The sequence below is a fragment of the Leopardus geoffroyi genome, chromosome B2 (assembly GCF_018350155.1).
Source record: "Leopardus geoffroyi isolate Oge1 chromosome B2, O.geoffroyi_Oge1_pat1.0, whole genome shotgun sequence".
Classification (NCBI taxonomy): domain Eukaryota; kingdom Metazoa; phylum Chordata; class Mammalia; order Carnivora; family Felidae; genus Leopardus; species Leopardus geoffroyi.
The window spans coordinates 68,599,913-68,616,757 of record NC_059332.1 but is presented as its reverse complement, the minus strand read 5'-3'; the positions used below and the strand labels follow the sequence as shown (position 1 = coordinate 68,616,757).

Genomic DNA, 16,845 nt, shown 5'->3' with positions numbered 1-16,845 from the left:
TTAAGTTCCTGTAAAACTAAAAAATAGCTAAATGGCTATCATCCCTGATCCCTAACAAAGAAAGTGAAATGATGATCATGATGGCATATATCTTTGATTATAAAATACCCCCCAAACTCACATTTATTTTCTTTCTACATGTACAATAAGAGAAATGTATATAATAAGAAAGGCTCAACTCTCTGATACCTCTGAACAGCCAATTAAAGTCAAGTACACCAAGCATATCACAAAAATTGTAGAATTTCTGAAAATACCAGAAAAATATTTGTAAGCTTCATATAAGTTAAGTAACCATGCAAATTAAAGCCACATAAAAACCAAGCCTTCAAGTGAACTCTAAAAGAAAACTTTGTTTTAAGGTAAGACTTTGTGCTATCTCCCCGCCCCCGTCCCCCTCCACACACACACACACCCCAGTGTGGTAAGTAGATACTGGGGCAATCTCAGGGAACAGAGACCCAGTGCACCTAGCTCAGGTGTATTAATGAGGGTACATACTAAGCTTCCATAGTGAAGAGATCAAGAATATAATAACTTAAGTATGGTGACAGATCATAGCTACACTTGTGGCCAGCATAACATAGACTTGTCGAATCACTATGTTGTACACCTGAAACTAATATAACATTGTGTGTCAACTGTACTTCAAGAAAAAAAAAAGAATATAGTAACTTAAGTAAGATTCAAGTTTATATATTTGTCTTCAACGTGACGGATAGGGCAGTTCTGCTCTACAGTGCCATCCAGGGACTCACATTTCCTCTATCTTATAATTCTGCCAGCCCCCGATGTTATTTCTTCATTCACACAATCAAGGCTGAGGCACTGGTAAATCCCTGTTTCCACTTGAGAGAGGAGGCCCAGGGCAAGCAGTTTCCTAAGCAAGTGATACCAAAGTTACCCTCATCCCTTCCACTCATATTCTGTTGATGGGAACTAGTCACATGGCCACACCTTGCTACAAGGGAGACTGGGAAATGTGGTCTCCAGCAAGGCAGCCTCATGCCAGTGAAGAAGAAAATGGATTGGGGAGACGGGGGCAGCTAGTCATCTGCATACCAGATGAAGACAGGGAATCCCACCAGAGGCCAACGCAATGCTAAGACACAAAGAATGAGCCCAGTCAGTGTAAGTAGGAGAGTACCGAGAGTAGGCTGAGAAAAGAAGTTCCACGTTTTGTATAAAATTTCATTTTATTTTTACAATAACCTGTGGGGGTTGGGGGGCTGGGGAATCATGGCTATTGGAATGTGGGCAGGGTCAGAGTTAAAATCCTGGTGGGGTGAGGACAGGCAGCAAAAAAAGTAGATCTGGGCCAAGCCTGGGAGATTTTAGCTTGCATCTGTGTGCTGTGTTTGTAGATGTCACTTCATGAATGAGGGGACCAACTTTCGGGGCCAAGAACAAAGCAAGATACTGCTGAGCTTCAGACATTTCTGCAAAATGATCTCAGGGATGGCTGTGACTCCCAATAGGCAGGTGTGGGAATCTGAAACACAATGCCCTGGGGCCTACTTTTCAGATTATTAAATTACAGTTTGGGAAAAGTCCTTAGGGAACCACTTTTTCTTCTTCCTCACAATTCAGATAAGGGCACTGAGGTACAATGCAATGGAGAAACGGTTTGATGAAGGTCACACAGATAGCTGGGGACAGTTCCAGGACCGACACCCAAGTCTCCTGGCTGCCAGTTCCCTGCTGTTTCTACTATACAGCATATGAGTTGACCATGAAACATGTCCTGCATGGACAGACAAGCTGATATGTAAGCTGTTATTTCAATAGGGTCATTTCAATTGGTTGCTTCTAAATAAATGTCCCATTTATACAGCAGCAGGTCAGTCTGCTCCTGGGCTCAGTTTGGAACATGTTTTTATTTACTTGGTTTTTGTTTTGTTTTGTTTTGTTTTGTTTTGTTTTGATAACGGAACCTGGCAGTCCTGCTTTGCTGATAGCATTGGCCTAGATTTTTAAAAATCCTCTGTTCTCACAATTCATCAGGAAGAAAATCACTGCCCATCCATCTCAATACACAAATAGAAAGGTGGAAATATGGCACATAATCACTGCAAACAGATCATTAAATAGTCGTGTTCTGGTCTCACATTAAATCCAGACACAAAAATAAAAACAAACAGGAACTGAAATGTATGCCTCAGATAATGAGAAGTGAGTATAAATGGAATTAGCGGCAGCTGAGCACTTAGAACACAGTTAAGGGTCAACCATCTTTTATTCTGCAGCTGGTTCCATATCTACGCTCCAATCTTACGGGATTTAAGCAACTTGAAATTCTTAACTTCAGAAACGGGAGTGTGATTGTGAATAGCAAGTTGAAGTTTGCTAAGTCGGTGCCATATAACCTCACCAAGGCTGTGCAGGGGGTCTTGGAGGATTTTCGTTCTGCCGCAGCCCAACAACTTGACCTGGAGATAGACAGCTACTCTCTCGACGTTGAACCAGGTAAGATATTCCAACCCAGAAAATTGTGGGAGGTTTTTGGTTGTGTTTGTTTGTTTACCAAACAGTTCAACTTTGAGGCCACGAAATTCAAATTAAAGTCACACTTGATAAAATAACATTGTGGAAGCTAATGGATCACCTTATTAGAAAGGTGGGGCCCTAAAATATGCAGGTTCAAGTTTTCTTACATCAAAAAGTAGGGAACAAGCATACCTCTTCCTTCACAATCTGGGAGCTTTAATCCCTCCCCCGCCCCCCCAGAACACAACTCCTGCAGTGTCTTAAGAGATTGTTTTTGTTGTTGTTGTTTTTAACATTTGCCACAGCCAACCTAATTTATATTCTGCTGGAAGGCAGAAGCACTTTCTGAGCAAACTGCAACAACTGGAGGGTTTCTACCTAAGAAACCTTCCAGTCATAGTTAACTATCAGCATTTCCTCGTAATAACACAATTCAGGATGAAACTGAAACAGCATCCTGAGGAAAGAAAACTAATCATTAGAGCAAAATTCAAACTTGGGAAAAAGCCACTGCACTATCACCAAAGAAAGAAGAAAATAATGTCCCTTCCCATTTGTACACCCCAGATCGGCTCCATGTGTGGGTTAAAACAAAGAAGTGTTAGATGTGAAGACGACTCTTAAAGATAATGGGGGTTAGCCCAGAGCTACCTAATAGAAAGCAAGCATTCATTCTGATAATAAAACATAGTGTGTGTACCATTGTAACCAGCTATGCCCAAATTGGGAACTGTTTCTACCATTAGTTTCAGAATTCTGTTTTCTAACCAATCAAGGGAAGTTTTTTTAAATTCCCTGGAGTGCCAGGGGGCAAGGCTCCAAATCTACTGCCAATGAGACCTTCCAGTCAGGTTCAACACAAAGCTTCCTAATTGGCTATGAATTAGTGAAGTGAATCTTTAACATCCTCTCTGACTTTCTGTAAACTAACAATGAAGGCAGAGGGAAGAGGCCTTGGGCAAAATGCAAACAAAGAGGCTCAGTTGGGAGACACATATTTTGACAGAGCAGAACTTTGAGCAACTTTAAGAAAATTGCCTCCTATCTTAGTAAGGCATCGTTAAAAAGACAGATCACCCTTCGGCACTGAGCCTGGGAGTGCTTACCTCTGAACAGGGGCAGCTAAGAAAGCCCTGAGGACCCCCTAAGAAATCAAAGACCTCCTAAATGCTGGTAATATACTGCCTCTCCCCCTAAAAACTACCTCAGAACTGAGAAGGAACCAGGGAGTGCCTGGCAGTTAGGGTCAGGAGACCAATTTCCTCAGTCAATTGAAAGCAATGAACAGAGACTTACATAGGAGAATTTGGAAAGCCTAACAGAGGTGAGGGGCCAATTTCCTCTCTTCCTTCCTCCCTTGGAGAGCTGACAATCTGCTTAGAGACCCATCCGACAAATGAGAAGGTCAATATAAAGAGCCAAGTTGAGACAGGGGAGAACTCGGGTGTCCTGCTGGCTTCTCAATGGAGGTGCCACTTAAGTAGTACCTTAGAAAGAGAGCAGGGGGGCGCCTGGGTGGCTCAGTCGGTTAAGCGTCCGACTTCAGCTCAGGTCACGATCTCACAGTCCGTGAGTTCGAGCCCCGTGTCGGGCTCTGGGCTGATGGCTCGGATCCTGGAGCCTGCTTCCGATTCTGTGTCTCCCTCTCTCTCTGCTCCTCCCCCGTTCATGCTCTGTCTCTCTCTGTCTCAAAAATAAATAAACTTTAACAAAAAAAAAGAAAGAGAGCAGGAAGCTGGCAGTACATTGCCACAGATGCATAAGGCCCTAGTGACGTTGGAAGGAAGCACAGCATAGCAATGACTTTGGAGAGCCATAGTCCTGAATGTGAATCCTGTGTACTAACAGCAGCACTCAATTTCCACAACTGCTGGGGCGCCTGGGTGGTGCAGTCGGTGAAGCGTCCGACTTCAGCCAGGTCACGATCTCGCGGTCCGGGAGTTCGAGCCCCGCGTCAGGCTCTGGGCTGATGGCTCAGAGCCTGGAGCCTGTTTCCGATTCTGTGTCTCCCTCTCTCTCTGCCCCTCCCCCGTTCATGCTCTGTCTCTCTCTGTCCCAAAAATAAATAAACGTTGAAAAAATAAATAAATAAATAAAAAATAAAAATTTCCACAACTGGAAAAGAGATAGTAAACAGTCATGAGGATTAACTAAAAGAATATTTGCAACACCCAGCAGAATTAGAAAGCCAAATACAGATTTTATAAAAGTTAAAAATAAATAACAAGAAACTTTATGAATTCCCTATCTAAATCAAAATGGATAAATCCAATATCTAAAAGGGCTCCTATTTACTGTGAGAAGACACTGTGTCCACCTGCCCCCAAAAGCATTCCTTCCCAACAGTGGGGAGGTGGGGAAAGTAGAAGGTAGGAGCAGGCAAGGAGGGACAGGCAAGGAGTGGAGGTGCACTTCTCCACCTGAAGCTAGAGATCCTGGTTTAGTTATTTCACCAAAGGCAAGGGTAGACTCACCCAAGTAACCAGCTAGTGCTTGATTATCAGACCTTGACCATCTTTTACATTCTACATGCTTGATCCAAAACAATAAACATCCATCCACCACCGGATCACACGTTGATGAATGAAAGTCAGTCCCTGCCCAAAGGAACTTGCAGGATGACCAAAGAGAGACACTTTAGAAGGATGCTGGGATCAGACATATGTCTTTTTTATTCAGAAAGACTTTGTAATGAGCACTTTCTGATATGCCACACTTAGCTGCAAATTTCCATGAGTCTGGAAATCACTAAGGCATAATGCAGAAAGCACAGTTTTCCTTTAAGTCCCATTTCATTGAGACCTGGTCTCTAAAAAGTAGAGAATTCTAGTCCCTCTGGGCTGGTCTCGGGCAGTGAAAGACAGCCTGTGGTAGTTGGTGGTGGCAAAGGATGAGCATCCATGAAGACAGCCAGTACCATCAAAAAATAATTATTCAATGACTCTTGTTAAGATGGCGAGAAAGATTTTATTCAAGGACGGCCATCTTGATGTCTGTAGGAACCACTGCAGTGGGGCCTTGAGGTGGGGGAGAATGGACTTAACCCTGAATGTAGCATGGGCAAGTGGGAATTTATAGCCAAAGAGCAGCATGGTGGGCAATAGATGGAAACTTACCAAGAGGAAACATCTAGGGTAAGGGGTGAATTCTGGCTAACCCAACCTAAAAGGATTCTTGCTAAAGGCAGGCCAGGATGATCGCACATCACCTGAGGGAGGGTGGAGAATGAGAAACCTGATTAGACATTGAGGGTGATCAGATATAAAGGATGGGGGATTCTATCTAAGCCAGCTCAGCGTGGTTCTTGCTGAAATTGGACAACAAAGAGAAACACTAGAGCCCAAAAGTGGAGGCCAAGCTGAGAATTTCAGGGGAAGCTGAGTAGAGCTTGGTCCAGGAGAAACTTTGTCAGACCAGAGCTGGAGAGGCAGGATGCCAGCCACACACGTGTCGGTGGCAGCAGCAAGAGCTACCATTGGAGGGTCTGAGGAGGGAGAGGGGGCCACCCAAGAGCGAGCAGCCATCAGGCACCCACTCAGACAACACACACGCAAACACTCGCACCTCATCCTCAATTATCCTTGTTCACACCCTGGTCCAATCCAGGCAGGGACAGTCCAGACCCTAACACACCCACAACCATTGCTTCTGAACACAGTTAATGAACTTCTTACATCTATTAATCTCCTTATCTTATAAAACTTCTTGAACCTGAGTTTTAAAACACTATTCCAGGGGCACCTGGGTGGCTCAATCAGTTGAGCATCTTGAGTGGCTCGGGTCATGATCCCAAGGTTTGTGAGTTCAAGTCCCATGTCAGGCTCTGTGCTGTCAGTTCAGAGCCTGGAGCCTGCTTCGGATTCTCTCTGCCCCTCCCCTGCTCATGCTCTGTCTTTCTCAAAAATAAACATTAAAAAAAATTTTTTTTTAAGTGATATTCTAAAACAAACAAACAAATGCCCTGTAGTTACAGTAAAGTGTTCCTCGCATCGATCATCCTGTATAATTTTAGTTTGAGGGAATAGGTACAATATTAGTATTATGATAATAGAAAAGAAAAATGAATGTCTAGATTTTAAAACGCAGATGATTTTCAATAGTTTTCTTCCTTTTTTCTTTCTTTAATCTAGAATATGACAGGTATTTTGCTCCCAGGTTTTCAATGTGACTGGCTGATCCAGATTTTCTCCTTTTGGTGGTATATTGGAGTGTAAGCTGTCATGGTGATTGACAAGCAGGCTGATTAAAATGTCCTCCTAGTACAACCAACTAGTCGTGTTTCCTCTCAGGTTCCTGGACCCCAAATGAAGATAATTACATAGGTTGGACAACAAGGACTCAAATTTCAATTTACACAGTCCGTGGCTCTATTGCTGGCATAGTCTTTTCTAGTGTCTAAGGCTTGGGTACAGCAGTACCCATCCCCCAGCATGTAGTAAAAGAGGTCTGAGGGGCACTTATAATCAAAATCCCAGATAATTCTGGAAGGTCATTTTAGCAAATACAAGAAACTTCCCTGATTCAGGTCTGATCTTGCCAGTGTTTGCTTGAACTCACTAGTACTAGCCCAATCTGTTGAGAAAACTCTCTTTGAAAGAAAATTTAAAAAGGAAATATTTAGAGAGAAGAAGGACAGCTGCTAGAAATACTGTATGCCAGGAATAAATACCTAGCTTTGTCTATGGAAGAAAATCCCAGGAATCTATCCTTGGAAAACAGAGAAGGCATCCTATAATTTTAACCTTTTCCCAACCAGGATGGCCAAATACAGCAACATTTACTATGTGTCTTATCCCTTGCCTTTCCCTTACCATCTTCTTGGGAGAAACAGGAGATCAGAACTAGGCTATAGAACACCGGAGGATCTCCTGCCTCATGAGTGTCCAATGTTACCCCATCCTGGGAGCCACCAGCCCCACCATCCCTTCCTCCTCCAACCCTTATCAGAGCATAACCCTTAAAACATGAAAAAACATAATTTTCATACAAACAGGTGTGAAAGTTTGCTTCACTCATTAATAAGGGAATCATTAAGATGACAAATCTGGTCTAAAGAGGCTCTGGAAATGGAAATTTTATATAGCCAGAGAAAAAAGGAGAATGATGAGTTAAGAATGGTATGCTAAATAGAAAAGAGAACGTATAATCATCTTATCTTACCCATTTTCTATACAATAACTTCTAACTCTATGGAGTTGTAAAATGCTATAACAAAAAGTAAATGGTAAATCAAAGTTACTGCCTTTTAGAGGTCGGCAAAGTGTGTCTTAAAGAGCCAGATGGTAAATATTTGGCTTTGGGAGCCAAAAGGCAAAATCGAGGATATTATGTAGGTACTTATGTAACTAAAACTGGTCTTAGCCCAGAAACCATAAAAATGTAGGCAGCTGGCAAGGTTGCCCACAGGTGATCCCTGTTTACTAGAGGGGATTGTTAGTGCTCCAGCACGACTTTTAAGGTTATGTGGTCAACTTCTCTCCTTATTTCCAAATGTTGGATGGTTTTCTTAAACCACCAGATTCTTACTCCCTCAGGTCCTTATTTTTGCTGTTACAGAGAAGTTAGACAAGTCAATGACAATGCAATCATGATTTGAGACCCTGTTCATTCATATATTCAGTAAACACTTAGGGGTTATCTGGTACCAGTCAGGCACTATTACAGGCATCAGAACCCCCAAAGTGAATCCCTGCCCTCAAGGAGCTAAAGCCTACCAACCAAGAGAAACAGACACATATACAAAAAGCTCTAATCAGTCTACTGAATATGATAATCAGGTTATGAACAGAAATGTTATGAAGCACAACAGAGCAATTAATTCTACAGAGGCCAGGGATTGTCATGGCAGGCTTCCTAGATAGATGGCAATGTTGAGTGTGGTACCTTGGCAAATCCTGGGGGTGGGGGGTAGGGGGAGAGGACAGGCAGGGAGGTTGAGGAGGGGCTCCTCCAAAAACGGCTGGAGGAAGATGCAGACACTTGGAAATTTCAGGATACTTCAGTTATTTCACTGTGATAGCAGCTTGGGACACAAAGTAGGGAAGGAAGAGAGTTCAGCCTGGAAGGAAGAGAAAGGTGTGCTGAGCCAGCACGTTTAAAGCCACGTTGTCTAAAAACTCCTGTTCAATCTATTTATATCTACTTTGGTGTCCTATTTTTCTTTTTTCTTTTCTTTTCTTTCTTTTCTTTTTTTATAACTGTGGTCTTTTACAGTTTAAACTTTAATAAAATCTTGTAAAACTCAAAAAGTCTTCAAACTAAGTACTAAACAGCCCTTAAAGTATTCTCAAAATTACAAAATAAAAACATAGAGTTTATCATTCATAAAATACTTCCAATTTGGAAACTACTTAGCAAAAATATACAGGTAGCTACAAAAGGTGGATACATTAATTCATTTAAATGTTTTAATGCAAAAAATAAAGCAAAAATTAATAAACTAGCTTAAGGATATAAAAATACTCCAAAAATGTTTTGGGGAAGTTGAGTTTTACAGATATGGACATTTGGTGAACTGCCCTCCATCCTATGAAGTAGCTGTCTAGAGACCAGAGGCCAGTGCTGAAAGTATACATTTGGGAAACCTCAGTTGAAATCAGAGAACAGGTAAAAAATGGCCCAGGGCAATGTACAGGGCAGGAGAAAAGGAGAATCAGGACTGAATCTCTGAGAAACCCCAACACTTAATGGGGAATAGAAGGATTGTCGGTGAAAGGAGCCAAAGACGGTGTTGCAGAAGCCGAGGAAAGAGAAGAGCGGGAGAGACAGGTCAGCTGTTTCAGCAGCCATGGGTGAGCAGTGGATAGAGGCCATGTAAGTTGACGGTTCAGAGGTCATCAGAACCCTTCGCAGAAACAATCTGCTAGAGTGGCAAGAGCTGAGGCCAGATTTTAGTGAGGTTGGGATGAAATGGAAAATGGGAAAGTCAGCATACCCTGTCCACCTCCTGTCTTACAACCTAGAACAAGGCTCCTACCCTCCCACAGACACTGGAGATAGGGGGTGCTATCTTCTTTGGTGGTTACATTTCAAAAGAGAGGCTCCTAGGTCCTTGAGAAAGACAATCTTGAGTTGTAATACTGGCAAGAAGCTTCAAAGATGATGGGCATCTCAAACAAGCCGAGAATGAATTTACAAGTACAAGTTTTCTAAACTAAGAAAGGGGAAGTCAGGGGTCTAGAGTTAGTCAAGCAGAGGGGAAGGGGAAGGCAGTCTTGGTCAGAGGATTTACCATTTCTCTCTATGCCCTGATTTTATTATATTTACAGGCAGTGCTCAGACAGACCAATTATTTAGTTCTATTTGCAAAATTTGACAAAAAATCCAATCAAGTCTTTTTCATTTATTTTCTTTTGGCCTAACGTCAGGGTGGAAATGTAGTTTGTGGTAGTAATGCGGAGAAGGGGGAAGTATTATTCCATTGTTACATTTAGGCCAAAGAGAACAGACATTGTGAAACTTCTCATGAGACTACTAGGGGGGCATCATTCCACATTCAGATCAGCATCTGAATTCCTGGATGTGTCCTCTAAATGAGGGCTATTAATCAGTTAGGCCAAATAATATCTGCAGAGGTACAGACATGGAGTAGAAGCGACACAGTGTTATTACTGTGTGTGGTTTGCCATTCACCTTTTGAAAACAACCTGAATAAATGAATCTATGATATAGAAAGTATAAACCAATGTTAGAACTATCTGTGATTTATCAACTGAAAAACTGAATAAATCACAGCTTGCTCACTATTCTGCCAGCATCTCTGGCAACTAGCATCGTCTTTCATTTAGGCTGCTATGAAAATTCTCTAGAAGCATGTAGGGCTTTTATGCCAGTTAGCTGTGCAGGTTGAAGATTTCAAACATGCAAAACTACACATACTTATTCTAACTTATTCTCTCCTTGGATTCCTAAGAAGTCTCCTCAAATATGGGCAGATTTCAAAGCTGGTAAATGGTAAACATTGAAATTAATTAGACTCTGGCATCCAGGATGCTTCCAGCCAGAATGTGAATCGGCAAACTCATTTTCTCTGGAAAGTTGCATAATTTGAAAGATTTGCATTTAGTTGCCAGCTCTGAAAAGTGGTAGATGTCACTTATCACAACAATGACAATAAAACAGTAATAGCCACTATCGACATTTTTAATCTTAATAAATAACTATGCAAAGTAGGTATGATTTCTCCCCATTCCACAGTTGGAAAAACTGTGTTTCAGAGGAGTGCAAGTAACTTACCTTTTACAGGTCACACAATCACCAAGTGCTGTCACCGGAACTCAATGGCAGTTTTGTGTGTTTCCTTCAAGTCTGTTTACTGCCTCTTTATAAAAAGAGTCTTATCAACCCTCCTGCTGGGTATACAAAGGGTGTTTAATGTATTTGGAAAAAGTGACAACACACTTAAGTTTAATTAATCCTAAATGAATTGTTAGGTGTCACATTTCACCAAGTTGAAATATCCTATAATATTTTGTTACATTCTTAGAATGCCAAAAGAAAAGAAAAGAAAGGAAACAAAAAGAAAAGAAAGGAAAAGAAAAGAAAGGAAAGGAAAAGAAAAAAGAAACAGAGGAAAGGAGAGAAAAAAGTCCCAAACTTCCTAATGTCCCCTATATTTGTGTTATTGGCTCTGCCAGGGGGTCCCTTCCAAGCTGAAGCAGCCACAGGAATTCTCCTTCCAGGATACTCTCCCAGCCTCTGCCCCGGCCCCATCTCCTGTGTCTCTGGCTCCTGTTTTTACTCTGTTGCTGTCCCGTGCTCCCTGGGATGCCATCCCCAGGGATTTTCCATTAACACCTGCTTTCATTAAGGAACCCCAGTATTGGCTGGACTGCCAGATACCTTTTGCCCTCTGGAGTTTCAACCCATGCCCTCATCCCACACTTGAGCCTCCCCATGGAGCTTCCTGAAGATGCTCCTAGAGTCCTTCATGGAACCCCCTAATACACACCCTGCAGGGAAGCCTGGGCTTCAGCCCAGCTGCACAGCCTCCCACAGCCCCTGCTATCTGAGCGCTCCCTCTGCCAGCTGATCCTGGGACACTCAGGCCCTAACACCCATGCACCCAAAACATCTCAGTTTGGTAGATATAAATAATGACCGAGAGCAGAAATAATTCTGGAACCTCTCATCCGGGGCAAGATGTGGAAAGGCATTCACACATGCATTCCATTCATAAAAGAGTTACTGAGAGCCTACTATACATAGTTGGTGGTGGTTGTTCTTGAGAATGGTGGCAAATTAAAGTGAAATTCAAGGTTTTTCATATTACATGTCCGTTTAAACCAGAAAAGAACTCCCATTACTAATTTATCTAATTCCACAAATGTGTATTAAACTTCAAGCACATGGATGGTGCTATGCTATGTGCTATTCATTGTTGAATGATTATTCTCACCCTAATCCAGCCCTTCAGCAAGAAGCCATAAGCTAAACATGTTTTGGCCAATAATAAAATAATAAAACAATGAAGCACTAACTTATATATAGATTTTTTTTAAGTTCTTTTATTTTTTTTTAAACTTTTTTGGAGAGAGAGAGCACTCACACATGAGAGCCAAGGAGGGACAGAGGGAGAGGGAGAGAATCTCAAGCAGGCTCCAGTTTCTGATTCTGTGTCTCCCTCTCTCTCTGCCCCTCCCCCGTTCATGCTCTGTCTCTCTCTGTCCCAAAAATAAATAAACGTCGAAAAAAAAAATTAAAAAAAAAAAAAAAAGAATCTACGTGGGGCTCAGTTTCAGGACCGTGAGATCATGACCTGAGCCAAAATCAAGAGTCGAATGCTTAACCAACCGAGCCACCCAGGTGCCGCTTAAAGTTCTTTTAATCACCGAATTCCATCCACAGTGCTGGAGGTTTGTGCCAGCGTGTCCAGCTAATGTTCCTGCTGTCTTGTTCCAGTAGGACACCTAGAATGGGAGATTTATATTTGAGCTGCAGGGACATTAGCGATCGTCTGGTTTAAAGAACCCATTTTATAGGAGGGCCAAATGAGACCTAAAGATGCTAACCTACTTTCCCACGACCACAGCCAGTCACTGGGACGTGCCCAGGGCATTTCCTGGAGGCTTCTGCACTGACAGCAGAGATAAGCAGACTCACTCCCTCTGCTGGTGCAGCAAATCCCAGAATATTCTCAGGATTTGGGAAAATAAAGCAGGTGGGCCAGTGTGGAAGGTGAGGCCCCTGCATTGTACCTCAAAGGAACCCTCAGGGGAGGGCCATGTTTATTCAAATTACTAAGTGCTAAGCACCAAGCACTGTATTAAAGTAATATTCACATCTTGAGAAGGAAACAGACTACCAGTTCTGCCTTAACTAGGCCTTTCATGAATAGTAATAAAAATACTAATATTAATTAATAAAAATACTAAAAAGTATATCCTATGACTGCATTGGTATAAAGATGAATATATCCAACTTGGATTATATTAATTGGTGGGTTTTTTTTTTTTATTCTGATTAAAGAATTTAAAACACGTTCTTCGGCACCTAAGAGTATGCTGGGCTAAAGCCATGTGTGTCCTGGGCCCTGCAGATTACCAGTGACTGGGACGCAAAGAAATGACGCTTCCCCTCGTCCCCACATATGAAACCAGGACCTCAAAGCCTTGGCTAAGAGCTGGGGGAAAGGGTTGGAGAAAGGGCACTACAGCTGCCCCGACCTCTACCCCTACTCCTACCCCCGCACCCCAACACCCCCTCCTCTCCCCGTCCCACCCGTCCCCGCAGCGGGCAGGCGCGCGCGAGGCCAGGTTTACTCCCACACCGACTCGTGGGAAATCTGGTCACTGCGTCCAGGTGTGAAGCTTGGTCACGCTGGGCGCCAGGGCGCGGCGGGCCCGCCTGCCTGGGAACTCCGCAGCCCAAGCTGTGCCTTTTGGGAATGGGAAAAGATGATCCAGGAGTTTCCACCACATTCCCCCAGGCGTCCAGGCCGGATCTGTCGCGGTAATCATAGAGTAATAATGGCTCTATCAGCCGTCCCCTGCAGCTCCTTCCGCCACCGCGCCAATTCCTTCCAGGCTTCTGTTTCCTCCACCGGCGCTTACCGCACAGTGGTTTTTAAGGAGGAAGCAGCCCCGGCTCTTAAAATTTCATCCCTTAAATCTATTCCTACTTCTTTGCTATTGAGCGCCATCTAGCGAACACTAGCCTTCATTACATTGAAATGGCCTGGTGGAGGAGGGGGAAGTCCACGAAAAAGACCTCAGGGGCCCTCAGCCCAGGTGAAGCCTGAGTTTCAGCCAAACAGAGCTGAAATTCTGCCTTAGGACAGGACCCTATCAAAGGAGAGACTTCACTTCCTGTCCCACACGTGAGTGTTGCCAGGGCGTAAGAGAAGGGCAGAATGAAATTATAAAGAAGAGAAAGAACAGGGCAGAAAGGCCGTCAATCAATTCACAGCCCCAAGGTTACCGAGCAAGTGACAGGACACTCTGCAGCGAGCGGGAAGAGGGCGGTGCGCTAGGAACTGGAGTTGGTAACATGAGCCCCTGAGACCCTCAAAGGCCTAGCAGACCAGGAGAGTCTGTTTTCAGGCCTGACAAACATGACTAGAAACAGGAAGCTAGGAAAAGACACTCTTGGACCATCAAGAACCTATGAATGTATAAGCTGCTTGGAGAACAGGACCATGATCTTTTTGTTTTTAATCAAAATAGTTTTTTTCAGGAATAGAGTTTAGTGATTCATCACTTACATATAACAGTGCTTATCCCAACCAGTGTCCCCCTCAATGCCTCTTGCCCTTTCAGCCCTTCCCACCCACCCAACACCCCACCAGCAACCCTCAGTTTGTTCTCTGTATTTAAGAGTCTCTTATGGCCTGTCTCCCTCTCTGTTTTTATATTATTTTTGCTTCCCTTCCCTTACGTTCATCTGTCTTGTATCTTAAATTCTACATACGAATGAAATCATGTGATACTTGTCTTTCTCTGACTGACTTATTTCCCTTAGCATCATACACTCTAGCTCCGTCCACATTGTTGCAAATGGCAAGATTTCATTCTCTTTAATCACTGAGTAATATTCTGTTATATATACATACCACATGTTCTGAATCCATTCATCAGTTGATGGACATTTGGGCTCTTTCCATACTTTGGCTATTGGCAATAGCGCTGCTATAAACATTGAGGTTCATGTGTCCCTTTGAATCCGCATTTTTGTATCCTTTGGATAAATACCTAGTAGTGCAATTGCTGGGTAATAGGGTAGTTCTATTTTTAAGTTTTTGAGGAACCTCCATACTATTTTCCAGAGTGGCTGCACCAGTTTGTATTCCCACCAGCAGTACAAAGGGTTCATCTTTCTCTGCACCCTTGCCAACATCTGTTGTTGCCTGAGTTGTTAATGTTAGCCATTCTGACAGGTGTGAGGTGGTATCTCATTGTGGTTTTGATTTGTATTTCCCTAATGATGAGTGATGCTGAGCATCTTTTCATGTGTCTGTTAGCCATCTGGATGTCTTCTTCAGAAAAGTGTCTATTCATGTCTTTTGCTCATTTCTTCACTGGATTATTTGTTTTCTGCGTGTTGAGTTTGTTAAGTTCTTTATAGATTTTGGATACTAACCCTTTATCTGATATGTCCTTTGCAAATATCTTCTCACATTCCATCAGTTGCCCTTCAGTTTTGCTGATTGTTTCCTTTGCTTTGTTATCTTGATGAGGTCCCAATAGTTCATTTTTGTTGTTTCCCTTGCCTCTGGAGACATGTCAAGTAAGATGTTGCTGTCACCAAAGCCAAAGAGATTTTTGCCTCTTTTTCCTCTAGGATTTTGATGGCTTCCTGTCTTACATTGAGGTCTTTCATCCATTTTGAGTTTATTTTTGTGTATGGTGTAAGAAAGTGGTCCAGGTTCATTCTTCTGCATGTCGCTGTCCAGTTCTCCCAGCACCACTTGCTGAAGAGAATTTATTCCATTGGTACTCTTTCCTGCTTTTTCAAAGATTAGTTGGCCATATCTTTGTGGCTCCATTTCTGGGTTCTGTATTCTGTTTCATTGATCAGAGTGTCTGTTTTTGTGCCAGACTGTCTTGACGATTACAGCTTTGTAATACAGCTTGAAGTCCAGAATTGTGATGCCTCCAGCTTTGGTTTTCTTTTCTTTTCTTTTTTTTTTAATTTTTTTTAAATGTTTATTTATGTTTAAGAGACAGAGAGTGAGCGGGTGAGGGGCAGCAAGAGAGGGAGACACAGAATCTGAAGCAGGCTCCAGGCTCCAAGCTGTCAGCACAGAGCCCGATATAGGGCTCAAACTCATGAACTGTGAGATCATGACCTGAGCGAAGTCACACGCTTAACCAACTGAGCCACCCAGGCACCCCTTTGGTTTTCTTTTTGAACATTACTTTGACTATTCAGGGTGTTTTCTGGTTCCACACCAATATTAGGATTGTTTGTTCCAGCTCTGTGAAGAATCCTGGTATTATTTTGATAGGGATTGCATTGAATGTGTAGATTGCTTTGGGTAGTATTGACATTGTAACAATATTTTTTCTTCCAATCCATGAGCATGGATTGTTTTTCCATTTTTTTGTGTGTGTCTTCTTCAATTTCTTTCCTAAGCTTTCTATAGTTTTCAGTGTATAGATTTTTTTACCTCTTTGGTTAGGTTTATTCCTAGGTTTTTTATGTTTTTTGGTGCAGTCGTAAAGGGGATTGATTCCTTGATTTCTCTCTCTGCTGCTTTATTGTTGGTGTATTGAAATTCGACTGACTTCTATACATGGATTTTATATCCTGCAACTGTGCTGAATTCATGTATCAGCTCTAGAAGTTTTTTGGTGGAGTCTTTTGGGTTTTCCATATGGAGTATCATGTCATCTGCAAAGAGTGAAAGTTTGGCTTTCTTCTTGCCGATTTGGATGCCTCTTATTCATTTGTGTTGTCTGATTGCTGAGGCTAGGACTTCCAACACTATGTTGAATAACAGTTGTGAGAGTGGACATCCTTCCTGACCTTTAGGGGGAAAGTTCTCAGTTTTTCCCCATTGAGGATGATATTAACAGTGGAACTTTCATTTATGGCCTTTATGATCTTGAGATATGGTCCTGCTATCCCTACTTTTTTAAGGGTTTTTATCAAAAAAGGATGCTGTATTTTGTCCAATGCTTTTTTAGCATCTATTGAGAGGACAGGACTTTTAATGTGAACTGTAAAATTCCTCAAAGTGTTCCCTGCAGGCAAAGAACACTTATTTAAATGGTTTTTATCACATGATGAAGAGCTAGGGGACATCCTTCCTCCACAACCAGTTGGGAATGCTTTTCAGGACCTTTGGCATACAGACGAAAGACATTATATAAGCAAATCCAGGGAAGAAACTAATACATAAAATGTGCTTACACTGGA

The 16,845-nt window shown here is 42.5% G+C and overlaps 1 protein-coding gene across 3 annotated transcripts in view; it reads left to right on the top strand.

Annotated features, from left to right (window-relative positions):
• Positions 1-16,845, top strand: part of IMPG1 (interphotoreceptor matrix proteoglycan 1) — a 137,375-nt gene that overhangs the window by 107,823 nt on the left and 12,707 nt on the right. For all 3 annotated transcript variants that reach the window (XM_045498833.1, XM_045498832.1, XM_045498831.1), the window contains one exon: positions 2,247-2,466. In XM_045498833.1, the coding sequence (XP_045354789.1) occupies positions 2,247-2,466 (220 nt within the window). The remainder of the gene's footprint in view (positions 1-2,246; positions 2,467-16,845) is intronic.